This window comes from Ascaphus truei, chromosome 3 (genome assembly GCF_040206685.1).
Source record: "Ascaphus truei isolate aAscTru1 chromosome 3, aAscTru1.hap1, whole genome shotgun sequence".
Taxonomy (NCBI): Eukaryota; Metazoa; Chordata; class Amphibia; order Anura; family Ascaphidae; genus Ascaphus; species Ascaphus truei.
The window spans coordinates 368040483-368065609 of NC_134485.1; the positions used below are offsets into that span (position 1 = coordinate 368040483).

Below are 25127 nucleotides of genomic sequence, written 5' to 3' on the forward strand. Positions count from 1 at the left end.
CTCACCCCCTCCATCAATTACCCCGCTCTCCCTCAATCCCACCTCCACACACTCATTCCCTCCCCCCTCCGCTGACACACACAATCTTCCCCACAAAATACATACCAAAACCCCCCACGCCCCAAATACAAAAAACCTTCCCAACACACAAATCCCCATCCCTCAAACACATACCAATTCCTCAAATACATATCAATCCCCCAAATACATACCATCCCCCCCATTACATACCAAACCCTCTACCCCCAAATATATATAAACAACCCCCCCAAATACATATAAAAACAGCTTACCCCTAAACACATACAGTAGAGGCAACTCTTATTCTAACAAATACCAGTGGCAATTCCCCAAAAGACCCAGGTACAGCCAGGTACATTCTGAATACATTTCCTTAAACTAGCCCCAGCATTTCTGCATTGATTAATGGCCTATCAGATTAACAGCGGGGGTCCCTGGCAGTCCCATTCAAACTGAATTGGACTGCCAGGGATCCCTGCTGTGTTAATCCTATGGGTCGTTAGTCAATGCAGAAATGCCTTAAACGTGCCTCAAACTAGCCCAGAACATACCCAGCACATACCCAGAATGTAACCCGGCTAGTTTACAGCAAATGTTAGAATAAATGTTGCCTCTACTGTATAACCCCCCAACCACAACATACATTAACCCCCTCAAATACACACACACACACACACATATATATAACTCCTGATGAAGTCTCTTTGAGACGAAACACGTAGAGAGTGTTATGTGGAGGTGTACTGTCCAGTTTTACTCTATTTTCACTCACTGGCTTGTTATAGCAATTTATTGCTTCTTTGAAAGTATTCATCTTAGCCGTCAACCCGTTCTATCCATGGTAACTTTTGTCCGGTCGAATCCTCTGACGTCACTGAGTTCTCGCGGTACCTGGAGCTGAGAACTCACTGTGTGACGATGGATTGAGAGGATGGCGGCGTCCTTCGTGTTCCCCGGACTCCGGAGGCGTCCACAGAGGCTGCTGCAGTGTATCTACACCGGACAGTAGTGTATGGTCCCGTGGGGTCCGATGGCGGAGCACTGCAAAAGCAAGCAATGGGGGCTGCATACCAGTTCAGGATTAAAAACAATTTATTGGGTGGTCATAGGGAGTACAAAACACTCTGACGCGTTTCAGGACCTAAGTCCCTTTATCAAAGAGTGTTTTGTACTCCCTATGACCACCCAATAAATTGTTTTTAAACCTGAACTGGTTTGCAGCCCCCATTGCTTGCGTTTGCAGTGCTCCGCCATCGGACCCCACGGGACCATACACTATCTATCTATGCTACTGGCGTGACGCACACATTCATCAAAGACTGAGCAGCTGTTCCACTGAGGCTCCAACAAGGACTGCTTATTATGGTATGTACTTTGGTTTTACTGGGGATTTAGACAGTACCTTTATGGTATATATAGAGATCTGTGTCATTCCTCCAGCATAACTAGTACACCTTCCTGCTTATATCTCCACAGTGAGCCTCATACAGCTTTCATTTATGCTCAAGTGTCTGGATGGATTTATCACTGCTGTGATTAAAAGTACATTTATATATATGTACCTAGGATAGCTGAGCCCTGAACACTGGGACTATATCCCATACAAATAGCATACACCGGACACTACACTGAAGTTATCCGTTACCGGGTTCCTGCGTCTGGCTAGCTGAGTTTTACTCAAAATTGCTTTTTATTGAGCTATGTTTGTGAGTGTGCATTTTTAAATCCTTGACTCCACAAATTTATTGTTATACCTTTTTACGCTAAATTGTTACTAGTTGAGATGTTCCCTGGGCTCCCCCCTTGTTCCTGCCCCGCCCCTCCCCGCCCCCCCCCCCCCAGCCATTAAAGAGAGAGACATTACTGTTTCCATGTATTGTTTATTTGAATGGGTAACATTCTGTTTTACATTACAAGTAATTGAAATGAGAGAAAATACTTTCTTCATTGGGAGTTTTAATAATGTTGTAGAGGGTTCTTTATAATAAACAAATTTCTTAATATCCACATTACAATCAAAGTCTCATAGGACATCTCAAAAGCTCATAACATCAGGAAATAAAATCACATGCAGACTACCGTAGAACTCTCTGTTATTAGCACATGATTTGAACGTTGCCTGCTTTAATAATAGCCGAGCTAGACATTACGGTATCAGCAGCAGTGGTGAGATGGTCCCACTGATTGTCTTGATGTACTTTTCCATGTTACTTCCAAAGCAGAACACAAGGTAATAATTCAGGATGCCAGCCAAGGACATAAGAAACAGGAACAACATGATCCGTTTTCCGAAAATGTAGCCAGGAGTGCTGAAAAAAACAAACGATTACATCGTGACCAAATATATATGGTGATATGCCTGCTATCAGGAGAAATACTACATGGTAAACAAAGGTATAAATTACACAGAACATTCCAAATGGGAGTACAGTTTATGTATTCATCAAAGCAGTGGTAGCAACTGTATTTAACCATTTAAATCATTCCATGTCCTCAGGTGGTTTAATAGATAGAAGAGATTAGAAAAGTTAACATTAAAAAATCCCAGTAGGTCAATAAAGATATGAAAGATTATATGTCAAGCAGGTTATATTTTGCTGCTAGTTATTTTATTATATTATATTATAACATGCAGTCCCTCAATTAATGGTCCAACATTTAGCAATTGCATCATGTGTAACAAACCTATGTTTGGAATGTGATACATTTGATGCATGGCTAATGCTACCTCAGACCTGTGAATTTGAAACATTATAAAGTGGAGAACAATTAGCAAGAGATGCTAACATTTATCAATATTACAATAATAAAGCGCCTACTCCTGTTCCTTCTCATTTAGTTTCATTATTATTCATTTTAAAAAATATTTGTCAAATAGCATACATTGAGATGTCGGGTTTGTCCTTAAAAAAGCTACCCTCCATTTTGGATTTTTACAGAATTGGACGAGGCGGGGCCTCTGGAGCTAAACTGGATTATTCTTAACTACAGGGACTGCCAAGTTCCCGATTATATTTAGCTTTTTATGTGCCAGTAAAATCAAAATGAAATCAAAATGGGTGCTGGGGTTGTCTATAGAAAGTCACAATGTCATGCGATAAGTGAGGCTTGAATGGCAGCCATTTTGATAGGCCAAAATGTACCAGAAACCACCAACTCTGCATTTCCCTGTCTAATAACACACGTGAGTAAATGCTCCATGGGGCACAGACCTCCTTCCTATTGTCTCAGTTTGTCGTAACATATATGTACTCTGGTCATACAATGTTATTGTTCTCCCACCCACATTGTACTAAGCTGCGGAATATGTCGGTGCCATACAAATAAAATGTTATATACATACATGTTATATAAATATATAACAATAAGTAAATATTATTATTGTTTATTTGTAAATTGCAAAGATATTTCGATGCGTGGTACAATGGGGTACAGAGGTTTGATCATTACATAAACAGTTATATGCAATTACAAATAAGGACAGACATCCACAGATACAATGAGGTAATGAGGCCTATATCAAATATTTTATTTAAACTCTTATTATGTTAGATGAGTCTGGTTGTATAACTTACATTCAATTGTACTTCTCACTATGGGGAAAATATACTACATTAAGTTAAAAAAAAATAGATGCCAAGTGTATTTAACACCACTTTTATTTATCGGTCTAATTAGTAAAGCCATATCACAATCGTTAAAGCAGTGAGAAGGGGCTTTTTACCTCAATGATATGTCAGCATTATTTTTAAGAGCCAGCGTATGCAAATTATAAATGTACAGTGAATTACTTATTTACATGCTGTTCCTTAACTCTGATACCTGGGGATTTCTGACAAAATATAGCACTCATTTTAATCATTTTTTAAGTTAAACTTATCCTGCCTATGTATATGATAGCTATTATAAACATAGTCAAGAAAAGACTAGCACACTTGGCTAAAATGATACAAATATATCATATTAACAATTTTGAATGTATTAATATATTAACCCCTTAGAGGCTCAAGCGTCAAGCTACAACTAGGTGACCATTTGGGCTACTAAAGACTTAATATTTACACATTGTAAGGTTAAAAATTGTATCTGTCAGCTCTGTTCCCTTCAAGGACTGAAAAGGTTAAAGCAATGTGTGTCAGCTTTATTCTGCTCAGGGATTTAAATAGTGACATATTTCAGCTTCAAGTTTTAGACCAGTTGTCTTAATATGTCATCTACACAAGAAGTAAGCCCACCAAGCCTTATATGATCCCATTAAATAGCTGTTGCTCAGCAGTAAAATGTTTTACAGAAAAGGCATTTTTAAAGGTTACATGTAAATTTAGATGTGTGATCTATATATGGGAACTCAGTTTGTAACAGATGTAATGAACTGACAACGGCTTTATGTATAAAAGACGCTCCGTCCACATATTAAATCAGTTGTAAGAAATCAGTACCCCTTGTGTTCCTGTCTTCTTGCACTCCGGGCTCGTAACTATCATATCTGAGACCAGAAGCATATAGCAGGGCCGTGGAAAGCTCCCCGGGTCGAGTATGTGAAAGGTTGTCTGCCCCAGATCTGATCAGGTAGATTGGACCTATGACACATATGAAGGCTATGCGTTTTGTGTTATATTTGTAGGCTGTTTGTGGTGTACTGTATGTGCCTGCAGGCATTGCTTTGACATGCAATGGTAGCTTCAAGTGTCAAAGGGATTACATTATTTCCTGCCATATATGGTACATTACATACCCATATAATAGAAAATTGTGACATTTCCCCACCTTCTCTCCCCTCCATTGCATCGCTATCGATGATTAACCCACGACTTCCATGCGTTATGTAACACCGAGAACACAAAAGTTTCCCGTATGTAAATGAATATCGCAACGCATTTATGGACAATTCATTCTCAGTAAATGCGGTGGTAATTTTAAAAATGATTGCCCCAATTTATTTGTTTTATTACACAAGAGTTTAAAGCAGTAATATTGAGCTTTAGTGACTGTAGCCCTATGGTCCTAATTCAACATGCGGTTAAGTCATCTTCCTGTGCAAGAGAACATTTTAGTGCATTCATTTGAATGCTAATTGGAGCTAAATTTTACTTTAGCATGGTAAAAACATCTTCACTACACACTTAACAGATGCATACTGTATGAGTTTCATACCTCTGTGTCTTCTCTCCCAGGTATCCAACGAAGTACTTCTGTCTGACAAATAAATACATCAATCCAGCAAAAGCTGCCGGTGCTGAAAAAGTGCAGATTTGAAAATACACAGTAAATCAGATAGTTTTCTAGGTGCTGTGAATTCAGCATTTGTCACTTGTGTAAAAGAGGTTTAAACCACTTTATAGTTGTTTTACAACTGCCTGATTACTCGATACTCCTCATTTCAAGAAAAGTTTAGGACTCACTTATACACAATTACCAATGAGTGAATAAGTATATAACTTCACAATTTACAGCAAACTCTTTTGAACAATACTTGGGGTCTTTTCACTGAAGTGTCATAGCTGCTTTCATTTGCTAATGATTATTTGTTGGCACTTAGTCAATAGATTGATAATGTAATAAAAAGGTGCAGCTCCCCCCAATATGACCTACTTTGAAAGTGAACTATGTGATGCCATTTAAAGCAGATTGCTAACCTTATTTTTTTTTTCCCATGACATTTCAACTTAATTTTACATTTAAAAAGACTCAAAGTCTGCATTTTAGTGCTCACATAGCACAAGCCAGGCACGTGCTACCAATGTTTCCAGGTGCAGGTAGGCAATGCATTAATTCAGTACAGCAGTCCTCGTTTTACAACGCTTCGCTTTACAACGAATGGCTTATCCAACGCTATGCAATGCATACCTATGTTCATTTTTACAACGCCAAAACGGCTTATCCATTGCTCTTACGACGCTTTGCAAAGTTGTTTATGTGTATAAAATATATATATTATACTATATAATATATTATATTTTTATATTATATATTATATAATATTATATATATAATACAGTATATGCACTATATAATTTATGTGTATGCTGCATATCTTATTGTCTGCGTAAAATATTTTGTGTATTTTAGCATTAAAAATGCCTTCAGGAACGGAACTTTTCATTTAAACAGTGTTCCTATGGGATACGTGTTTTGCTTTACAACGTTTCGCTATCCAACACCATTTTGAGTAACGCATTGTGTCGGATAACCGAGGACTGCCTGTATAGTGACAGAACACATGATTAGAGCGTGAGAAGCAGAGGGGGTAGTAGAAAGTGGAAACATATTCAGAAGGGAAGGAAAATAGTGGCAATGTTAAATAATGTAGTAAATACATGTATCTAAATAATGTAGTTCATATATGTACCTAAATAATAAGTAAAAAAGTGGTATCAACAACACTGAGCATTACAATGTCTTGTACAGAAATAGAGCAATGTAATCATTGAAGGAAAAGAGGAGCTTTAAACAAATTTGTTGCCCACTTTCTTCTTCTTCCCCTCTCGTGACTGTATTTGCATGACCACATTACCCACCCACAGATCCTGGCATTGGTAACATAAAACGTATATGATATCTGTGGGATCCTTAGCAGAGGGAGGATGATGGGCTCAGCACACTGTAGTCATCTGGCACCATTATGGACTTCATGGCCCAAAAGGTATTTGAAGGAGCAAGGGCACATGATAAAGTGACCCTGATGAATACACCTAATGTGCCAGTCAAAACATAGGCGATATAATTACTGTTATAGATGTAGCCAGGTTCCCCCACTTGCACTTACAGCCGTTTGCCGGGAACGCGTGCGGGCCGTTGCTAAGGCCGCGGTCGCGTTGTTAAGGTCCCGGCGGCTTGAAGTGCAGGGCGCCGCCATCATTGCTCGGCAGAGTCGCGCATGCGCAGGAGACGCGCGCGAGGAGCAGCCAATGGTAGATGGCTCATAGTAAGGGACTACATCTCCCATGAGTCTCAGGAGCGCCACATGTGACGCCAGGGAGCCAATAGGGCTGCAGCATCTTCCTGCAAGGGAATTAGATACATTTCGTGGACTTGGAATACGCAGTTGAGTTGGTGTCGGAAGCAGCTTAGGGAAGGAGGTTGGGTGCAGGAGTCAGTGACTATCTGCACTAGGCCAGCAGCCCCTTAGGCCCCTGATAGCCCAAAGTCACTACAGCTGAGTATTGTAGGGACCGGCCCCAGTCAGGGACATTGCCCCTTACTATACAGAAAGTCCAGAATAGACACTGTCGACGCTGCGCGTACAGCCCGAGGTTTGGGCCTATACCACTGCTGCCGTGGCACAGGCCTTTCGGGTGGGATCGCCCCGGATGGTGGTTTTGGTGTTCTTCTGTCCGCCGATCCTTTGTGAAGTTCCGTTGCAGGCCTGAGCACTGGAGTGCTCGGCAGGTAACTCCGTTCAGCAAGTGCACCAACGTTATTGCTTATTACTGTTACGGGACTAGTGACTGCGCAGTCATATATGTTTTCTCCCTCAAAGGGTGTGGACAGATTGTGTGGGGTTATGGACACTGGGAGGGATCACCCGGTGTAAGGGGAAGGCGGATTGCTAACCGCAGTATTTAGTGTCCCCTCAAGGGAGGGACACCTGTTGATTGTTGTTAATCATTGTATATGCAGTAAAGCCAGTTCTGTTCTGCCACGGTTTGCTCCATGTGATTGTTTCCTGGTAGGGCCTTCTCCCACTCCGTTGGGATCCCTCCCAGGTGGAGGCGTTGCACCACAAGACCGTAATATATGCATGTTCCCCAGGCTCCGCAGCGGAGGTTTAGGTTCCTGAGAGCCACACAGGTTACATAGCACGGTAGTAGCGTCTGTATTCACAGGGAATACCCGTTACATAAATCTCTATCTGACACTTGAACAAGTGACCACCAGGGGTCACTATAAGCCCTATGAATTGCACTCTAAAGTTGCAACATCCAGTTATAGATGTAGTTTATGGATAGATAATTAATAATTAATAGGACCAATAGGAGATCCAGAAGACCCCTTACAACAAACTCAAAAGCAGTGTTTAAAATAAAAAAATAATTTATTTTTTTATTAAATCTATAAATGACAAAAACAACAAGTATAGGAAACATATAGAGAAAGGATATTAAAATCCCCAATGGGAGAGACGGCTGAATATAGGGTGAGCTGGTGTATAAATACAAACTATGCTCATTTAGGAAAATGGTATCCTATGTGTATATCTACTATATATTTCAGAAAGCACTGTATGTCTGCGTCCCAAGGGCCAATCGCATAGGACCTTGGGCCTGTCACTCCGGCTCAGGGATGCCCGCCCCCGCACACCTCTCATTGGCCTGCGTCCAACACCAATGCCACACTGTCCCACCCCTCACTGACTCTCATTGGCCTGCGTCCAATGCCCGCCCCCGCACACCTCTCATTGGCCTGCGTCCAACACCAATGCCACACTGTCCCACCCCTCACTGAGCTAATACTTCCACACTGTCCCACCCCTCACTGAGCTAATACTTCCACACTGTCCCACCCCTCACTGAGCTTTGGGAACGCTTTGCATTTGCAGCACAACCTTCACTGCTCTGGGGCTATGCTTCACAGCTATCAAAACCCTCACCGTCTGCTACCACAGACTGCCCAATCATGTACAGAATCAGCTACACACAACACCTACACACAACGCACGATAACACCAAACACTGCACACACACACATTCACACAACACCAAACACTGCAGACACTGCACACACACACATTCACACAACATTCACACAACACCAAACACTGCAGACTGCCTCTTCAAAACACCACCCTCGCACACCCCCAACTCCCCCCCCCCGGTCCACGCCACAGATCTCCCTCCGCAACCGCACACCCTCTACAGGCCGCGGCCTACAGTCAAACACCATCGGCACCGATCGCCCTCCCGCTACCTCACACACTGTACGGCCCGCGGACCGACCAGCACGCCACAGATCTCCCTCCCGCTACCGCACACCCTCTACGGCCCGCGGACCGGGACGCACGCCACAGATCGCCCTCCCGCTACCGCACCCCTCCCATCTCCCGCTAAACAACATCGCCACCGGCTACCTACTCACTTCGGCAGCGGCCCGCACGGAGCTCTTCCGAACGCCAGCGCACGACACACATCTCCCTCCCGCTACCGCACACCCTCTACGGGCCGCGGACCGGGACACACGCCACAGATCTCCCTCCGCAACCGCAGACCCTCTACAGGCCACGGTACCGATCGCCCTCCCGCTACCTCACACACTGTACGGCCCGCGGACCGCCCACCACGCCACACATCTCCCTCCCGCTACCGCACACCCTCTACGACCCGCGGACCGGGACGCACGCCACAGATCTCCCTCCGCAACCGCAGACCCTCTACAGGCCGCGGCCTACGTGTGGGGGGGGGGGACAGTGTGTATGTGGGGGGGAGGGGGACAGTGTGTGTGTGGGGGGGGACAGTGTGTGTGTGGGGAAGGGGGGGACAGTCTGTGTGTGGGGGAGGACAGTGTGTGTGGGGGGGAGGGGGGGACAGTCTGTGTGTGTGGGGGAGGGGGGACAGTGTGTGTGTGGGGGAGGGGGGGGGGCAGTGTGTGTGTGTGAGGGGGGGACAGTGTGTGGGGGAGGGGGGACAGTGTGTGTGGGGGGGGGGGGAGACAGTGTGTGTGTGGGGGGGAGGGGGAGACAGTGTGTGTGGGGGGGGGAGGGGGGGACAGTGTGTGGGGGGGGAACAGTGTGACTCCCGGGCAACGCCGGGTCTCTCAGCTAGTAAGGTATATAGGGTGGGTAAGGGTGTATATACAGATATACTGTTGAGCTTAACACCAAGGATTAATTGCCTTAATGGTAGTTATAACCACCTAACACAGCGCATATTATTTCAACACTGCTTTTGAGTCTGTTGTAAGGGGTCTTCTGGATCCCCTATTGGTCCTATTAATTATTAATTATCTATCCATAAACTACATCTATAACTGGATGTTGCAACTTTTGAGTGCAATTCATAGGGCTTATAGTGACCCCTGGTGGTCACTTGTTCAAGTGTCAGATATTCTATTTTTCCCTATGCACCAAGTTTTTTAACCTAATACTATTAGCTGAGCGATGAGTCACTATGTTTATGTGTTATAAATCTCTTGCTACTTTTTCATTTCATATGCTGCTACCTTTGTAATTATTTTCTCTGCCATCTGTCCATATCAGCACATGAAATCAGGGAAATGCTCCTCCGATTTGAAGGTAGGACACAGACATCTGACCTGTTGGAGGCCTTATAAGCACCCTCTATGCTTCAATCACTTTTTCTGTTCACTTCAATCTGTTTCCAGAAATGCCTCTTTTTGAGATTCAGCGGGTTCCCTTCTTGAACACAGTAGGGGGCAGATTAAAGTGTTTCTATGGATCCAATCAATGACCAATTGCTGGGTACTTGAAGTCGTCATAAATGGTTTACATGATTGAATTTCTTGAAAACCCACCGCGTTCAAGATTCCTTCAGTCGTTCATGCCCAATGATCTTCAAAGATTGCAAGCACATCACCAATGCTTAAGAGATCTAGTGAAGCAGCAACTAATCACAAAGGTACCCAAAAACCAAGAGGATCAAGGGTTCTATTCTGCCCCCTTTTGGGTACAGAAGAGCTCCTTTCATTCCGTGCTCGACCTGAAGGACTTGAACAAATTAATCAAGAAGACACACTTGAAGATGGAATCCATCAGATCAATCATACATATGTAACACCCTTTTTCATATGCTATTGATGGTCATGGCCTCTAGCCAATGACTGATAGACAGAAGAAAGAGTCTGGTGGTAGGGCAGGAGGTGTAAAGCAGATCCCGACTGAAGATAAATGGTCACATGAAATGACAGCCAATGAGTGAAAAGAATCAAGGGTAGGAAGACCACAACTGCTGAGAAGTCTGATCATACAGGAGTCCCTAGAGACCTAAGGCAGAGCTGCCAAGAGAACTGAGAGAGCTCAGGGTTATGGGACCAGAGTGCCCACTCCTGAGAGCTGAGAATTCCCTCTTAACGAGAGGAGGCAGAGGACCTGCATGGAGAGACATTCAGGGGGTCGACCTGCTGCATTACAGTCTACTGCACACACACACTCACTCTCACTCTCTCTCACCTCAACAATACCTTTGCGAAGTAACGGGCCCGCAACATGCCATGCGTTACCATGGAGGGACCAGGAGAAAAATTATCAACGAGTAAAATTTCTTTCTACTTATCACACTTACTGGTGGAAATTAAGCATTTCACATCCTGGTAGATATTTGTTTATTTTGCTTCCCTTTTAACCCTTGAGCGGCACTTCTCCTTTTCATTGAATGTTTAATGTAACATAAATATGTATTACCTTGGCTACAAAATACTCCAGCACACCACAGCATAGCAAGAAATGTAGGGTATGCGTCAATACAATTTTGGCTGAAAAACATGGAAGAACACAGGGAATTAAGGAAAATCATGCAAGGCTATTTATTAATATCTCCCAGGGATAAAACAAGCAAAGAGAACGTTGCTTTTTATTTTATTTTTTTCTTTAATATACTTGTTGCTGATGCTTTCCTTCCGTTTTACAGGGAAGGGGAATTGAACAAAATAATTTCAAGTATGCTATGTAATCAAGCAGGCTTATATAACAGATAATTCAGACATTGAGGGGTTATTCATTAAACTGAGTTAGTTAAGATCACTATCGCACAAAAACTCTCATTGACTTCAATTAGAGTTTTTATGTAATAGGTGCCCCAATTCGCACTATTGTAGTCTAATCAATAATCCCTTAACTATAGGGATATGTAAAGTTTTCAAGCAACATGCTGCAGTCTTTTCTCTCTACAAGTGACATTAAAAAAATATTTAAAAACATTATATCCACAAAAGCTGTATGTTGTGAGTTAATGTATTTAAAGCCATAATCTGAGCTTCATAATAATAATAATAATAAATATATAGCAAATGGAAATATACTGTATGCTCATTTGCATGTCTTAGGCAGGTCTGCAACCCTGCCTTTCACCATTATCACCCAGCACACAGCACTTCCACTTCAGCAAGGGATTCTGGGAAATTAGTTTTTGTCACTTTTTTTACTCACCATAACTTAACTAAGTATGGTAAACCCCATCCTCATTGCTTCATTGCATAGCCAGTTAACCAACCCCACACTGATGAGACCCATTAAGGTTGAAACAGCTGTCTGTGGGTGGGTTTTCTGGCTATGCATCTTAACCCTGGCTGTGCTCAAAGCTGTGACCATGCAGCAAGCTTAAGCCTATAGGGAACCATGTTTAAAATAGTTTTTGAAGCAAAAAGTGGCACTGTGTGCTCATTTGCATGTCATTTCCCAGAATCCCTTGCTGCAGTGGAAGTGCTGTGTGCTGGGTGATAATGTTGCGCATGGCAGGGTGAAGCCAATGATGGCAATGGCAATATTAAGGCACTAGATAAAAATCATCCAACATGTTTCGTAGAATAAATCAGGCCCTGAAGAAGTAGTTTATTCTACGAAACATGTTGGATGATTTTTATCTAGTGCCTTAATATTGCCATTGCCTCCATTGGCTTCACCCTGCTAGTATTACTCCCGGTGGTAATTTTGGGCATATGAGAGACTTTGAGAGACTTTGAGAGACTTTGACTGACTCCCTGCCGGTTCCCTCACTGCTGCGGAGACTGTGACGTCATCACGCAGTATCCCGTGACGGAGCGACAACGTGGCATGCCGAGTGTACCCTTGCAGAGCTGAGGTCTCACCCCCGTACAGTGGATCTGCTCGCTGAGCTACACGAGCTGCACCAGACGGCTTGGAAGCGCGAGCGGTCCCACCAAGCACCAATACCTGCAACGGAGCGTGGTTGCTGTAAAGGGAAATCCCCTTGGGAGCGATGTACTGCTGGATGAGGGGTTTTGGACATTAATCCTGCTCCTGAACCAACGTAGCGCCCCCGCTGAGAGAAGCAAGCTGCAGACTCTTCTGACAACAGTTGCTGAGTGGTAACTTGTGTGAAACACACTAAATGCACCTATTCCACTGTTTTGATGTACGCAGATTTATTACCCTGTAATTACTAATATATACCATTACTTGCTTCACTATTTGGCGTTGTGCGCTGTTTCTTTTGTTTCCATTTCTTAGAGTGTGGGGGGTGCTGAGCCACCCCCTGTGTTTATAGCAGCAGACGCCTCTACCAATACACGGTTATGTGATATAATTTCTTCATATATACACCCTCACTGTGGTTATTGTGATTTATTTCTTGGTCACTTATTTATGTTGTTTAGTCACTGCACTATATTTATATTCTAAATGCTGGGTTAGATAGTAGCGCACAGTATTTTCTCTGTTTTTTCTATCTGGTTTGAACCTTGTTATGGAAAAATAGGGGAGCGCAGGCAAAAGGGTAAATAGCACAGGTATAAATAATGCGGTGTACATTATAATGTGAAGAAAGTGGGGGGAAAAAACAATGAATAGGTCAGCTCTCACAAAACATGGTAGGTGTTTTCAATCACAGGTGTGGGCTCCCAGTATAACGCCACTTGGAACGCAGTACAGTGATTACATGTGGATGAGAGAAATTATGGCAGATTATAGGCTAAAGCAGTCAAATTCAGGGCATTATTGAAATTCCTGCCCTCTGATTGGTTAAATTTCCAGGCATTATCCAATCAGTAATGCCCGGAAATTTAGCTGCTTGCAAAGTGTTGATTTCAATGTGATTATTTTCAGCCAATCAGCTTTCAGAAGAGCAGAGACAGGGCAGGGGATTGGTCTAAAAGTAGGAACAGCTCTGAGACAAGGCAGGGGATTGGTTAAAAAGTATCAGCCACGGGTTGACTCCTCCCCCTTGTTCCGTGAACTGAGAAGATTCAGTTAAATTGGTGGGGTGGGGGAGAGAGTCTGCAAAGCAAGTGAGTGTCTGTCTGCAGTTTGTTTCTGGCTGTAGTTTCTCTCTGTGTGTGTGTGTGTGTGTGTGTGTGTGTGTGTGTGTGTGTGTGTGTGTGTGTGTGTGTGTGTGTGTGTGTGTGTGTGTGTGTGTCAGCAGCAGTGTTTATGAGTGTAGCAGCAGCTGTGTGTGTGCTGTGCTGTGCTGTTGTGTTGTATTTGTGTGTAGCAGCAGTTTGTGTGTGTAGCAGCAGTTTGTGTGTGTAGCAGCAGTTTGTGTGTGTACAGGTTCTGTGTTGTGTGTAGAGGTGTTGTGTGTAGAGGATCTGTGTTGTGTGTAGAGGTGCTTTGTTGTGTTGTGTGTAGAGGTGCTGTGTTGTGTTGTGTGTAGAGGTGCTGTGTTGTGTTGTGTTGTAGAGGTGCTGTATTGTGTGTCTGTAGAGCTCCAGTGTGTCTGTGTGTGTGTGGCTGTGTGTGAGGAGGTGCAGTGTTGTGTGTGTTGTGTGTGTTGTGTGTGTGTAGCAGCAGTTTGTGTGCGTGTAGATCTGCTGTGTTGTGTGTGTTGTGTGTGTGTGTGTGTGTGTGTGTGTGTGTGTGTGTGTGTGTGTGTGTGTGTGTGTGTGTGTGTGTGTGTGTGTGTATACAGAGGGGGCGGCAGTGTGTGGATATAGATATCTGCAGTGTAAGCGTATATAGAGGTGGATTCATGTATTTACCATTTTATTTTAATAAAAAAATCTATTTAACTATACAAAAGTGTCTATTATTTCTGAAAAAAGTCTACATTTAGCCTATAATAGTAATAATCCCCGAAGAACAGGGCATTATTGGCCAGTAATGCCCTGTTCTTCGGGGATTATTACTTAAATAGTGCATGTTGTAAAAAAGTGTATTAGCAATTAGACAATAGCCAAAAGCACACTAACATTTAAAGCCTAACCAATGGGCATGGTAAACAAAAGCGGGTGCCAGTCAGGGGGTAGGTTGAGTCTCACTGTTACTCAGGGGGTCTCCGCGGCGCTCTCCGTGGCTTGTGTCAGGAAACTGATGCGCTGTATGTCCCTCAAACACTCGGTTATCGCCGCCTCTCCTCCTGTCCAAGCAGTACAGCCGACGTGATAACGCAATGTTTCGAAACATGTTTGTGTATGTGGTTTCTCTGGCTTTGCATCTGATTCCCATGCTGTGCTTAAAAGCTTTGTTAACAGCGAGCATTATCTTATAAGGGTCCCATGTAAAAATGGATTTCAGGCAAAAGGTGACACGGTGTGCTCATTTGCATGTCATTTCCCAGAATCCCTTGCTGCAGTGGATGCACTATATTCTAGGTGATAATGGTGAAGGGCAGGGTTGCAGACCTGTTTAAGACATGAGAATGTGCTCACAAGTGATCTTTTTATTTGATTTTATATATATATATAAATCAAATAAAAAGATCACTTGTGAGCACATTCTCATGTCTTAGACAGGTCTGCAACCCTGGCCTTCACCATTATCACCTATCATTATTGTGTATATATGTAATTGTTTTCCCTATATGCACCTCTTCATGATTATTTGACATATATATATATATATATATATATATATATATATATATATATATATATATAGGATCATTAAAACACTCCCGATCCGCACAAGAGAACAAATTCTGGACCTGATACCAGCTAACCCAAAACCTGGCACATTCTACATGCTCCCTAAAATTCACAAAGAGGGCAACCCTGGGCGCCCTATTATCTCTGGTCTGGCACACTTACCGAGAATATTTCTGGCTGGGTGGAGGGCATTCTAAAACCACTTGTCAGGAACACACCCAGCTATATCCAGGATACCACCGACCTGCTAAACAAACTGAATGCAATTGGCCCCCTCCCAACAGGAACACTACTAGCAACCATGGATGTAGAGTCACTTTATACCAACATCCCCCACGAGGATGGGATTTCAGCCTCCAGATACTTTCTGGGACCGCAGGAGCCACTCACAGAGACAGTGACTAAATGCATCGTATTTATTCTGACCCATAACTACTTCACATTTGGAAATGACACATACCTTCAGACAACCGGGACCGCTATGGGTACTCGGATGGCGCCACAGTATGCCAATCTGTTCTGCGCAAAACTGGAAAGTGACTTTCTGTCCACCTGTCACTTGAAACCCCTTACATACCTTCGCTACATCGATGACATCCTCCTGATTTGGACCTCTGGCGAACAGGACCTCCTACAGTTCTATGACAACTTCAATACTTTCCACCCGACCATCAACCTCAAACTCACCCATTCCCCGGATGAAGTACATTACCTAGACACCACCATTACTATAAAGAACAACCAACTACAGACCTCTATACCGCAAACCTACAGACAGAGCCAGCTATTTGAGGGACAACAGCTTCCACCCGACACACACCAAACATGCAACCATCTACAGTCAAGCCATACGATACAACCGGATATGCTCCGACACAGCAGACAGAAACCAGCGGATTACAGCCTTGAGATCAGACTTTATAAACCGTGGATATAACCACAGAATTGTAGACCAGCAAATTCACAAAGCTACCAGAATACCAAGAAGTGATCTCCTTGAATACAAACAGAAGGAGACAAGCGACAGGGTACCTTTGGTGGTCACATATAACCCACACCTAGGAGCCCTACGCAAGATCGCCAGGAAACTACAACCCATCCTCCAGGAAGATACAAGACTGCAACAGGTCTTCCCTGAAGCACCCTTATTATCATACAGACAACCCCATAATCTCAAGAATACTATGGTGAGGAGTAAAGTATTCAGCAGTACAACTGAATGCGGGACAAAACCATGCCAGGACCCAAGATGCAAAACCTGCGCAATGCTCTACACAGCGGACACAATACAAATACCACACAGGAATCGGGAATACAAAATCAGAGGAAGGTTCACCTGTTCTTCCAGCAATGTCATGTACCTCATCATGTGCATGAAATGCCCAGGGGGCTGCTACTACATAGGTGAGACAGGGCAGGGGCTAAACAAGAGAATGAACCTGCATCGCCACAGCATCACACGCGGTACAAGAGACAGTCCTGTTAGCGAACATTTCTCTGACTCTGGCCATAAGATGAACGATCTGAGGGTTGCCATACTCAAAGGTAATCTTAAAACCCCGAAAGAGAGACGGTTGCATGAATACAAATTTATGCAACAGTTCGGGACACTTAGCAGTGGCCTAAACAGAGATCGAAATTTTATGAGTCATTACTGACACTTGTGAACTCTCGTCCCATGAGCGCTAAAGGCCATGTCTGTACATACTGTGCTATATGTATGCACACACAGCTATCTCTCACACATACTAATACTCCTTGTTTTTCCATCCCTATACACCAATAGGGACCACTAAGGATCCACACACACTTTTAGTTGTGCTACAAACTCTCACATTTCCACACCCACCCACACCATTTATATCCACTCCCACTCCACACACACCTTGTGTAAAGCACTCTCCATTCATTTTTATTCACACTGATACACATACACACTCTTTCTTCACTTGCTTTCAGTAACCTTTTGACACCTCTAGCCATAAAACACATCCACACCGGGGGAAGGAACAGCACAGATAACATTCCAATAGACACTGTTTTTAAGTATACCTTTTGCTTATTCATTGTAACATCGCCGGAAGAAGAGATCAGTGTATCTCGAAAGCTCGCACAAATAAAAGCATTTCGTTAGCCACAGAACGGTATCATCTATTTATTTTTTGATTATTGAAGCTCGGCTAACACGGTACTGATACCTCTACATGTATATATATATATATATATATATATATATATATATATATATATATATAAACCATAATACTGAGTTAAGTTATGGTGAGTAAAAAAGTGACAAAAACCCTCCACAGGAAAGCAAACATGCAAATATAACTGTATGCTCATCTGCATGTCTCAGGCAGGTCTGCAGACCTGCCTGAGACATGCAGATGAGCATACAGTTATATTTATATATATATATATATATATATATATATATACACACACACACACACAGGTATAATGTCAAATAATCATGAAGAGGTGCATATAGGGAAATCAATTACATATATACACAATAATGATCCCCATAGGGTCACAAAAGATCCCTAATTAATGTACTCACTCGGGGAAAAGAGATATTTGTATCCGGATACAGATATAGTCCGTTTTCCTTGTTCCTTTTCCCCTAGTGAGTGCAGTAATTAGGGATCTTTTCGCGACATTTTGAGGATCATTATTTTGTATATATGTTCTAAAAATAATTGCAAAAAAAAAATATGCTAATCATAAAAATCGCAAGTGACACCCATGATATAAAGTAGCTTTAGTGAATTTGTGAACTAACCTGACAAAATGATGCCTCTAGTCTCACATTGCTCCTCATATACTGTACATGACATAGAACAGTCTAATAGAACTACATCAAGACAAACAGTTTATAACTTGGGTTTACCCTACACATAAATGATGCTGTGATTTACAAGAAGCACAACACGAGAAATATAATTTCACTGAGATATAGGTGAAAAATGTGAGAGATTTTTAAAACTTGAATTGACAAACAGAAAAATAGAGAGAGTGAGTTGTCAAATATGAAGCCGGATAATATTTTGCTTTGGCATTTTATACTCACTTTGCAGTGTACACTTTCTCATAGGCAGGCGTGCCAGTCCTCTGGAAACTCCTGGAATGCTGGTTCTTGGATTCATTCTCCACTTTGAATGCAAATGAAACTACAACATAAACAGAACAGGCTCACTCTTATAATTTTTAACCTGTACTGTATATTTACATCTGCAGTAATTAACCACGCAATGCAATTGCAGCGTAATACATTGCCGTATCTGGCAGTGAAGATGGTAAGGAGAAGTTTCCACTGAACATATATTTGGTAATGTTGCAGCTGCTCTATTGCATTCTGAAACTCACCAGCCCTCTCATCCCCTGCACCCAATGTTTCAACATAACCTGCCTATGTATTGTAAGCTCCTTGTGGCAGGGTCTCTTCTAACAACACATTGCAGGCCTATCCTACTTCTTCTAACACAATTTTAATCTTGTCTGCAGGGCCGCCAACAGAAATCATGGGGCCCGGGACAAATGAAAGGAGCAGCCCCCCCCCCCCCGAACCCATAGCGCACCTACCACAAAAAAATCTTTTAGCGCGCAACTTTTACTTAACTGTTTTCTTATTGTGATACAGAAAAAAACATTACAATGCAACCTGTTTTTTTATATTTTCAACAAAAGACATGTGACTGCCTGCCTGGGTGAGTGGGTGGTGTGAATGACAGTGACTGGGTGGGTGAATGACAGTGGGTGAATGACGGTGGGTGAATGACGGTGGGTGGGTTGGATGAATGACGGTTTTGGGTGAATGACGGTGGGTGGGTTGGGTGAATGACGGTGGGTGGATGACGGTTGAGTGACGGTGGGTGGGTGAATGACGGTGGGTGGGTGAATGACGGTGGGTGGGTGGGTGAATGACGGTGGGTGGGTGGGTGGGTAAATGACGGTGGGTGCGTGGGTAAATGACGGTGGGCGGGTGGGTGAATGACAGTGGGTGGGTGGGTGAATGACAATGGTGGGTGAATGTTGAATGTGGATGGGTGGGTGGGTGAATGACGGTGGGTGGGAGACAGTGACTGGGTGACAGGGAGGCAGTGACTGGGTGGGGGGGTGAATGACAGTGGGTGGGTGGGGAATGACAGTGACTGGGTGGGTGGGAGACAGTGACTGGGTGACAGTGTCTGGGTGGGAGAGTGACTGGGTGACAGTGACTGGGTGGGTGAGTGACGGTGACTGTGTGGGTGTGTGGGAGACAGTGACAGTGGGTGACAGTGAGTGACAGTGACTAGGTGGGGGACAGTGACTGGGTGGATGACACTCAGTGACTGGGTGGGTGACACTCAGTGACTGGGTGGGTGACACTCAGTGACTGGGTGGGTGACAGTGACAGTGGGTGACAGTGTCAGTGGGTGACAGTGACAGGGTGGGGTGACTTACCTTGACTGGGTGGGTGCAGCTTGCCGCCGGACGCTTCCCCCTCCTGCCCCTGATATCCCGCGGCACCTGCCCGGGACGGGAGGTGGGCTTGGGGGAGGGGGCATGGGAGGAGGGCTCTGGGGGGGGGGGCACGGGAGTGGGCTCGGGGGGGGAGGCACGGGAGGTGGGCTCTGGGGGGCGGCATGGGAGGTGGGCTTGGGAGGGGTGGGCACAGGTGGTGGGCTCGGGGGGGCACGGGATGTGGGCTCGGAGGGGGGGGCACGGGAGGTGGGCACGGGTGGTGGGCTCGCGGGGGGGCATGGGATGTGGGCTAGGGGGGGGGCACGGGAGGTGGGCTCGGGGGGCGCGTGGGAAGCTGGCCGTGGGGGGAAGCGGGCCGCAGGAGGAGCTGGCTTGTACTTCCCCCTCCGTCCCACGTTGGGAGCGGGGGGGGGGGGGGTGGGCCGCAGGAGGATCTGGCTGGTACTTCCCCCTCCATCCCATGTTGGGAGCATGGGGGTGGGGGGAGCGGGCCGAAGAGGGGTTGCTGTTACTTCCCCCTCCGTCCCACGTTGGAAAGCGGGGGGGAGGAGGGCAGCGGGCCCTGTCCCACGGGGCCTGGGACGCCAGTGCCCTTTGTCCCCCCCTGTTGGTGCCCCTGCTTGTCTGTAAATGTTACATATACCCATAATCATCTCTAACTAGAGTTGCCAGGTGTCCAGTATTGAACCGGACAGCCCGGTATTTGGTTACTCTGTAAACAATGAGAGATAATACCGGACATGTATTTGTATGCCGGTATTACCTCTCTGGACTTAATAATAAATCGCGGGATTTCCCCAGAGAAGGGATAGAGCAGGGCTGCTGCTGCTAGGGGACTGGGCAGCTTCCTCCATCCTGATTGGCTGCATTACGCAGCAGCAGCCAATCAGAAGGAGATGGCAGGAGCCTGGGAGGTGGGGCCAAAGAGCAGCGGAAAAGCATGTAGCAGAGAGAGGTGAGGCTGTATCCTGTGTCACTTGCATGTCTGTGTCCTGCCTGTGTGTGTGTGTGTGTGTGTGTATGTGTGTGTGTATGTGTGTCACCCCAGGGGCGGGGTGTGTGTGTGTGTGTGTGTGTGTGTGTGTGTGTGTGTGTGTGTGTGTGTGTGTGTGTGTGTGTGTGTGTGTGTGTGTGTGTGTGTGTGTGTGTGTGTGTGTGTGTGTGTGTGTGTGTGTGTGTGTGTGTATATTTGTACTTTTACTGTTTTGTGTGTGTATCTTCTCTGGCTGTCTTGTGGGGGGGAGGGGGGATGATAATGATAGGGAGGGAGGGTGAGAGAGTATGTAGGGAGGGGGGGTGAGATGAAGGGAGGGGGTGAGAGGATGAAGGGAGGGGGATGAGAGGATGACGGTAGGGGGGTGAGAGAGGATGACGGGAGGGGGGTGATAGAGGTTGAAGGGAGGGGGTGGGTGAGAGAGGTTGAAGGGAGGGGGAGTGAGAGAGGTTGAAGGGAGGGGGGTGAGAGAGGATGAAGGGAGGGGATGAGAGGATGAAGGGAGGGGGGATGAGAGGATGAAGGGAGGGGGGATGAGAGGATGACGGTAGGGGGTGAGAGAGGATAACGGGAGGGGGGTGATAGAGGTTGAAGGGAGGGGGTTGAGAGAGGTTGAAGGGAGGGGGTGAGAGAGGATGAAGGGAGGGGGGATGAGAAGATGACGGTAGGGGGTGAGAGAGGATAACGGGAGGGGGGTGATAGAGGTTGAAGGGAGGGGGGGTGAGAGAGGTTGAAGGGAGGGTGGTGAGATAGGATGAAGGGAGAGGGGTGAGAGAATGAAGGGAGGGGTGAGAGAGGATGAACGGAGGGGGTGAGAGAGGATGAAGGGAGGGGGTGAGAGAGGATGAAGGGAGGGGGTGAGAGAGGATGAAGGGAGGGGTGAGAGAGGATGAAGGGAGGGGTGAGAGAGGATGAAGGCAGGGGGAATGACAGAGGATGAAGGGAGGGGGTGAGAGGATGAAGGGAGGGGGGACGAGAGAGGATGAAGGGAGGGGGAAGGAGAGAGGATGAAGGCAGGGGGAGTGACAGAGGATGAAGGGAGGAGGGTGAGAGAGGATGAAGGGAGGGGGGTGAGAGGATGAAGGGAGGGGGGTGAGAGGATGAAGGGAGGGGGGTGAGAGAAGATGAAGGGAGGGGGGATGACAGAGGATGAAGAAAGGGGGGATGAGAGAGAATGATGGGAGGTGGAATGAGAGAGGGTGAAAGGAGGGGATGAGAGAGGATGAAGGGAGGGGGTGAGAGAGGATGAAGGGACAGGGGGTGAGAGAGGATGAAGCGAAGGGGATGAGAGAGGATGAAGGGAGGGGGAATAAGAGAGGATGAAGGGAGGGGGGATGAGAGAGTATTAAGGGGGGATGACAGGATGAGGGGAGGGGGGTGAGAGGGGATGAAGGGTGGGGGGGTGAGAGGTTGAAGGGAGGGGGAGAGATGATGAAGGGAGGGAGTGAGTAAGGATGAAGGGAAGGGTGAGAGAGGATGTAGGGAGTGGGGTGAGAGAGGATACAGGGAGGGAGTGAGAGAGGATGAAGGGAGGGGGGATGAGAGAGGATGAATGGGGGGGGTGAGAGAGGATGAAGGGAGGGAGGGTTAGAGAAGATGATGAGAGAGGATGACGGGAGGGGGATGAGAGAGGATGAAGGGAGGGGGAATAAGAGAGGATGAAGGGCGGGGGAATAAGAGAGGATGAAGGGAGGGGGAATAAGAGAGGATGAAGGGAGGGGGGATGAGAGAGGATTAAGGGAGGGGATGACAGAGGATGAGGGGAGGGGGGTGAGAGAGGATGAAGGGAGGGGATGATTAAGGATGAAGGGAGGGGTGAGAGGATGAAGGGAGGATGAGAGAGGATGTAGGGAGTGGGTGAGAGGATGAAGGGGGTGAGAGAGGATAAAGGGAGGGGTGAGAGAGGATGAAGGGAGGGGGATGAGAGAGGATGAAGGGAGGGGGGTGAGAGGATGAAGGGAGGGGGGATGACAGAGGATGAAGGGAGGGGGGTGAAAGGATGAAGGGAGGGGGTGAGAGAATGAAGGTAGGGAGATGAGTAAGGATGAAGGGAGGGGGTGGAGGATGAAGGGGGGATGAGAGAGGATGTAGGGAGTGGGGTGAGAGAGGATGAAGGGGGGTGAGAGAGGATAAAGGGAGGGGGTGAGAGAAGATGAAGTGAGGGGGGATGAGAGGATGAATGGAGGGGGGATGAGAGAGAATGAAGGGAGGAGTGAAAGAAGATGAGGGGAGGGGGTGTGAGGATTAGGGGGGTGGGAGGATGACAGGATAAGGGGAGAGAGAGGACGAGAGGAGTGCAGTATTGCTCACCATGGACCTGTATGACTACAGGTCAGTTATTTATAAATGATCTGACCATTACGTCATTTGCTCTAAATTTCACTCCAAGCATGCAACATATTCTATTTCCAAAAAAAAATACTCAGAAGGGTGTTACCTCCCAAGACTTCTCCCCAGATTTTTAACAAAACAGAATATAAATTGGTGCAAATTGGTGAATACTTGGAGTGAAATTCCGGGGACCCCTTGTGCCCCTAGATACAATTGTATCAGAAGGTAATCCCAGTATCTCACTGCTGTTTAAAGGTTCCTCGTCATGCGGGCCATAAGAAAACACCAAGGGATAACATTGCACTTCCTATTCCCCCTGCAGGTCGCGGGACCTTTACATAGACATTTTCTGAGCCCAGCCAGGGCTGCAACTGGCAGCTCCTTCTGATGTACGAATCTCGGGGTACAGGGGATCCCCGGAGCTGGAATTAACGTGGTTCAGCTCCGCAGACTCCTTGCTTCCCACCAAGTACAAATATAATTAAAAAAAAGAAACCAAGTGGTATAGCCACTTTAAAACCTGAAGTAATAAGTATTGCTGTCTTCCACCTTGCAAGACAAATTCTTACAGCAAATTTGGGAAGTAATGACAAAAGTAACAAACGGATATTAATGGGTGTAATGCTGCAATACTTCCTCTTACTCTATAGTTCTCTCTACAGCTCTTCTTCAATATGCTGTGAAGCTGCGCTTCTGTGTAGAAGAAACTTTTAGGGCCATTCATTTGAACGGAGCTGAAAGCATCTCCAACACAGGGAAGCAGCTTCACAGCATATTGAATATTTGGGGTATTGAGTATTTGGGGTATTTATATAACATACTGTAGCTACTCTCTCTTTTGCTCCCTGGCTGTCTCACTACCTGTCTCTTCCTCACTCTTTCTATTTGTTTTTCTCTATTTGTCTCCCTCCCTGTGCTTGCGAATAAGCCCTTTGTCTTTCTTTTATAATAAACCATACACATTTTACGTTATGGTGGGTGAAAAAGGCGACAAGAAACTGTATAGCATATAGCAAATAAAGAATATAACTTGTGAGCACATTCACATGTCTTAGACAGGTCTGCAACCCTGCCTTTCAACCATTATCCCCCAGCATACAGTGCTTCCACTGCATTACAAAAGTAATGCCTCACAGTAAACCAAAGAAGCAAATCTAACTAGTTCCATTGGGAGTATTTTTTCCCCGTGATAAATATGGTGTCGGATGTTTGCCCCATGTTTACAGGTGAGAGAGTTTAACAAATGACAACTAAAGTAGCTCAACCTTGTTCAGCCATAAGAAATAATGTCCAGAAAGCATCACCAGACTGCACTCGTTTTCAGTCCGGAGACTTTGATGCAGTTAAATAATATCTTGCATCTTTACAAATAGTTATTATAACATTACCATCCAAATTCCCATCCAATATTATTCTCCTCCTTACCATTCTGGATAACGCTGATCAAGGTCACTACTGCCAGCAGAACAATATCTCCAACAATTTCATGATCCATCTTGGTAACAGCAGCAGTAGTTGTCTGGAGAGTGGTTGCAAGTGTCTAGTGACACAATTGTGAGGCGTTCATGTTACGTGAGAAAAAAAAGAGGAAGTGTTCTGTTCATGGAAATTATTTCCTGATAATCCGTTGCACAGTAAGATGTTGCTAATGCTGGAATTATCTTAGAAAGTCCTGGTCACTACAGAGAGTTAAAGGGTTACTTCCTCTTACAGGCCCGCGTTGTAACCCAGGGGTGCGCCCCCCCAGTTTGCGTACCCCTGGGTTACAACTAGGGCCTGTAAGAGGAAGTAACCCCTTAACTCCCTGTAGGAACCAGGACTC

The 25127-nt window shown here is 45.4% G+C and overlaps 1 protein-coding gene across 1 annotated transcript; it reads right to left on the minus strand.

The window, feature by feature from the left end:
- Positions 1–1881: 1881 nt before the first annotated feature.
- On the minus strand, positions 1882–24889 carry ALOX5AP (arachidonate 5-lipoxygenase activating protein). Its single transcript, XM_075592161.1, has 5 exons — positions 24731–24889; positions 18587–18686; positions 11375–11445; positions 5176–5257; positions 1882–2330 (listed from the first exon to the last, which is right to left on the minus strand). Exons 1-5 carry the CDS (start codon positions 24798–24800, stop codon positions 2168–2170), a joined length of 486 nt encoding a protein of 161 aa, XP_075448276.1. The 5' UTR covers positions 24801–24889; the 3' UTR covers positions 1882–2167.
- Positions 24890–25127: the final 238 nt, after the last annotated feature.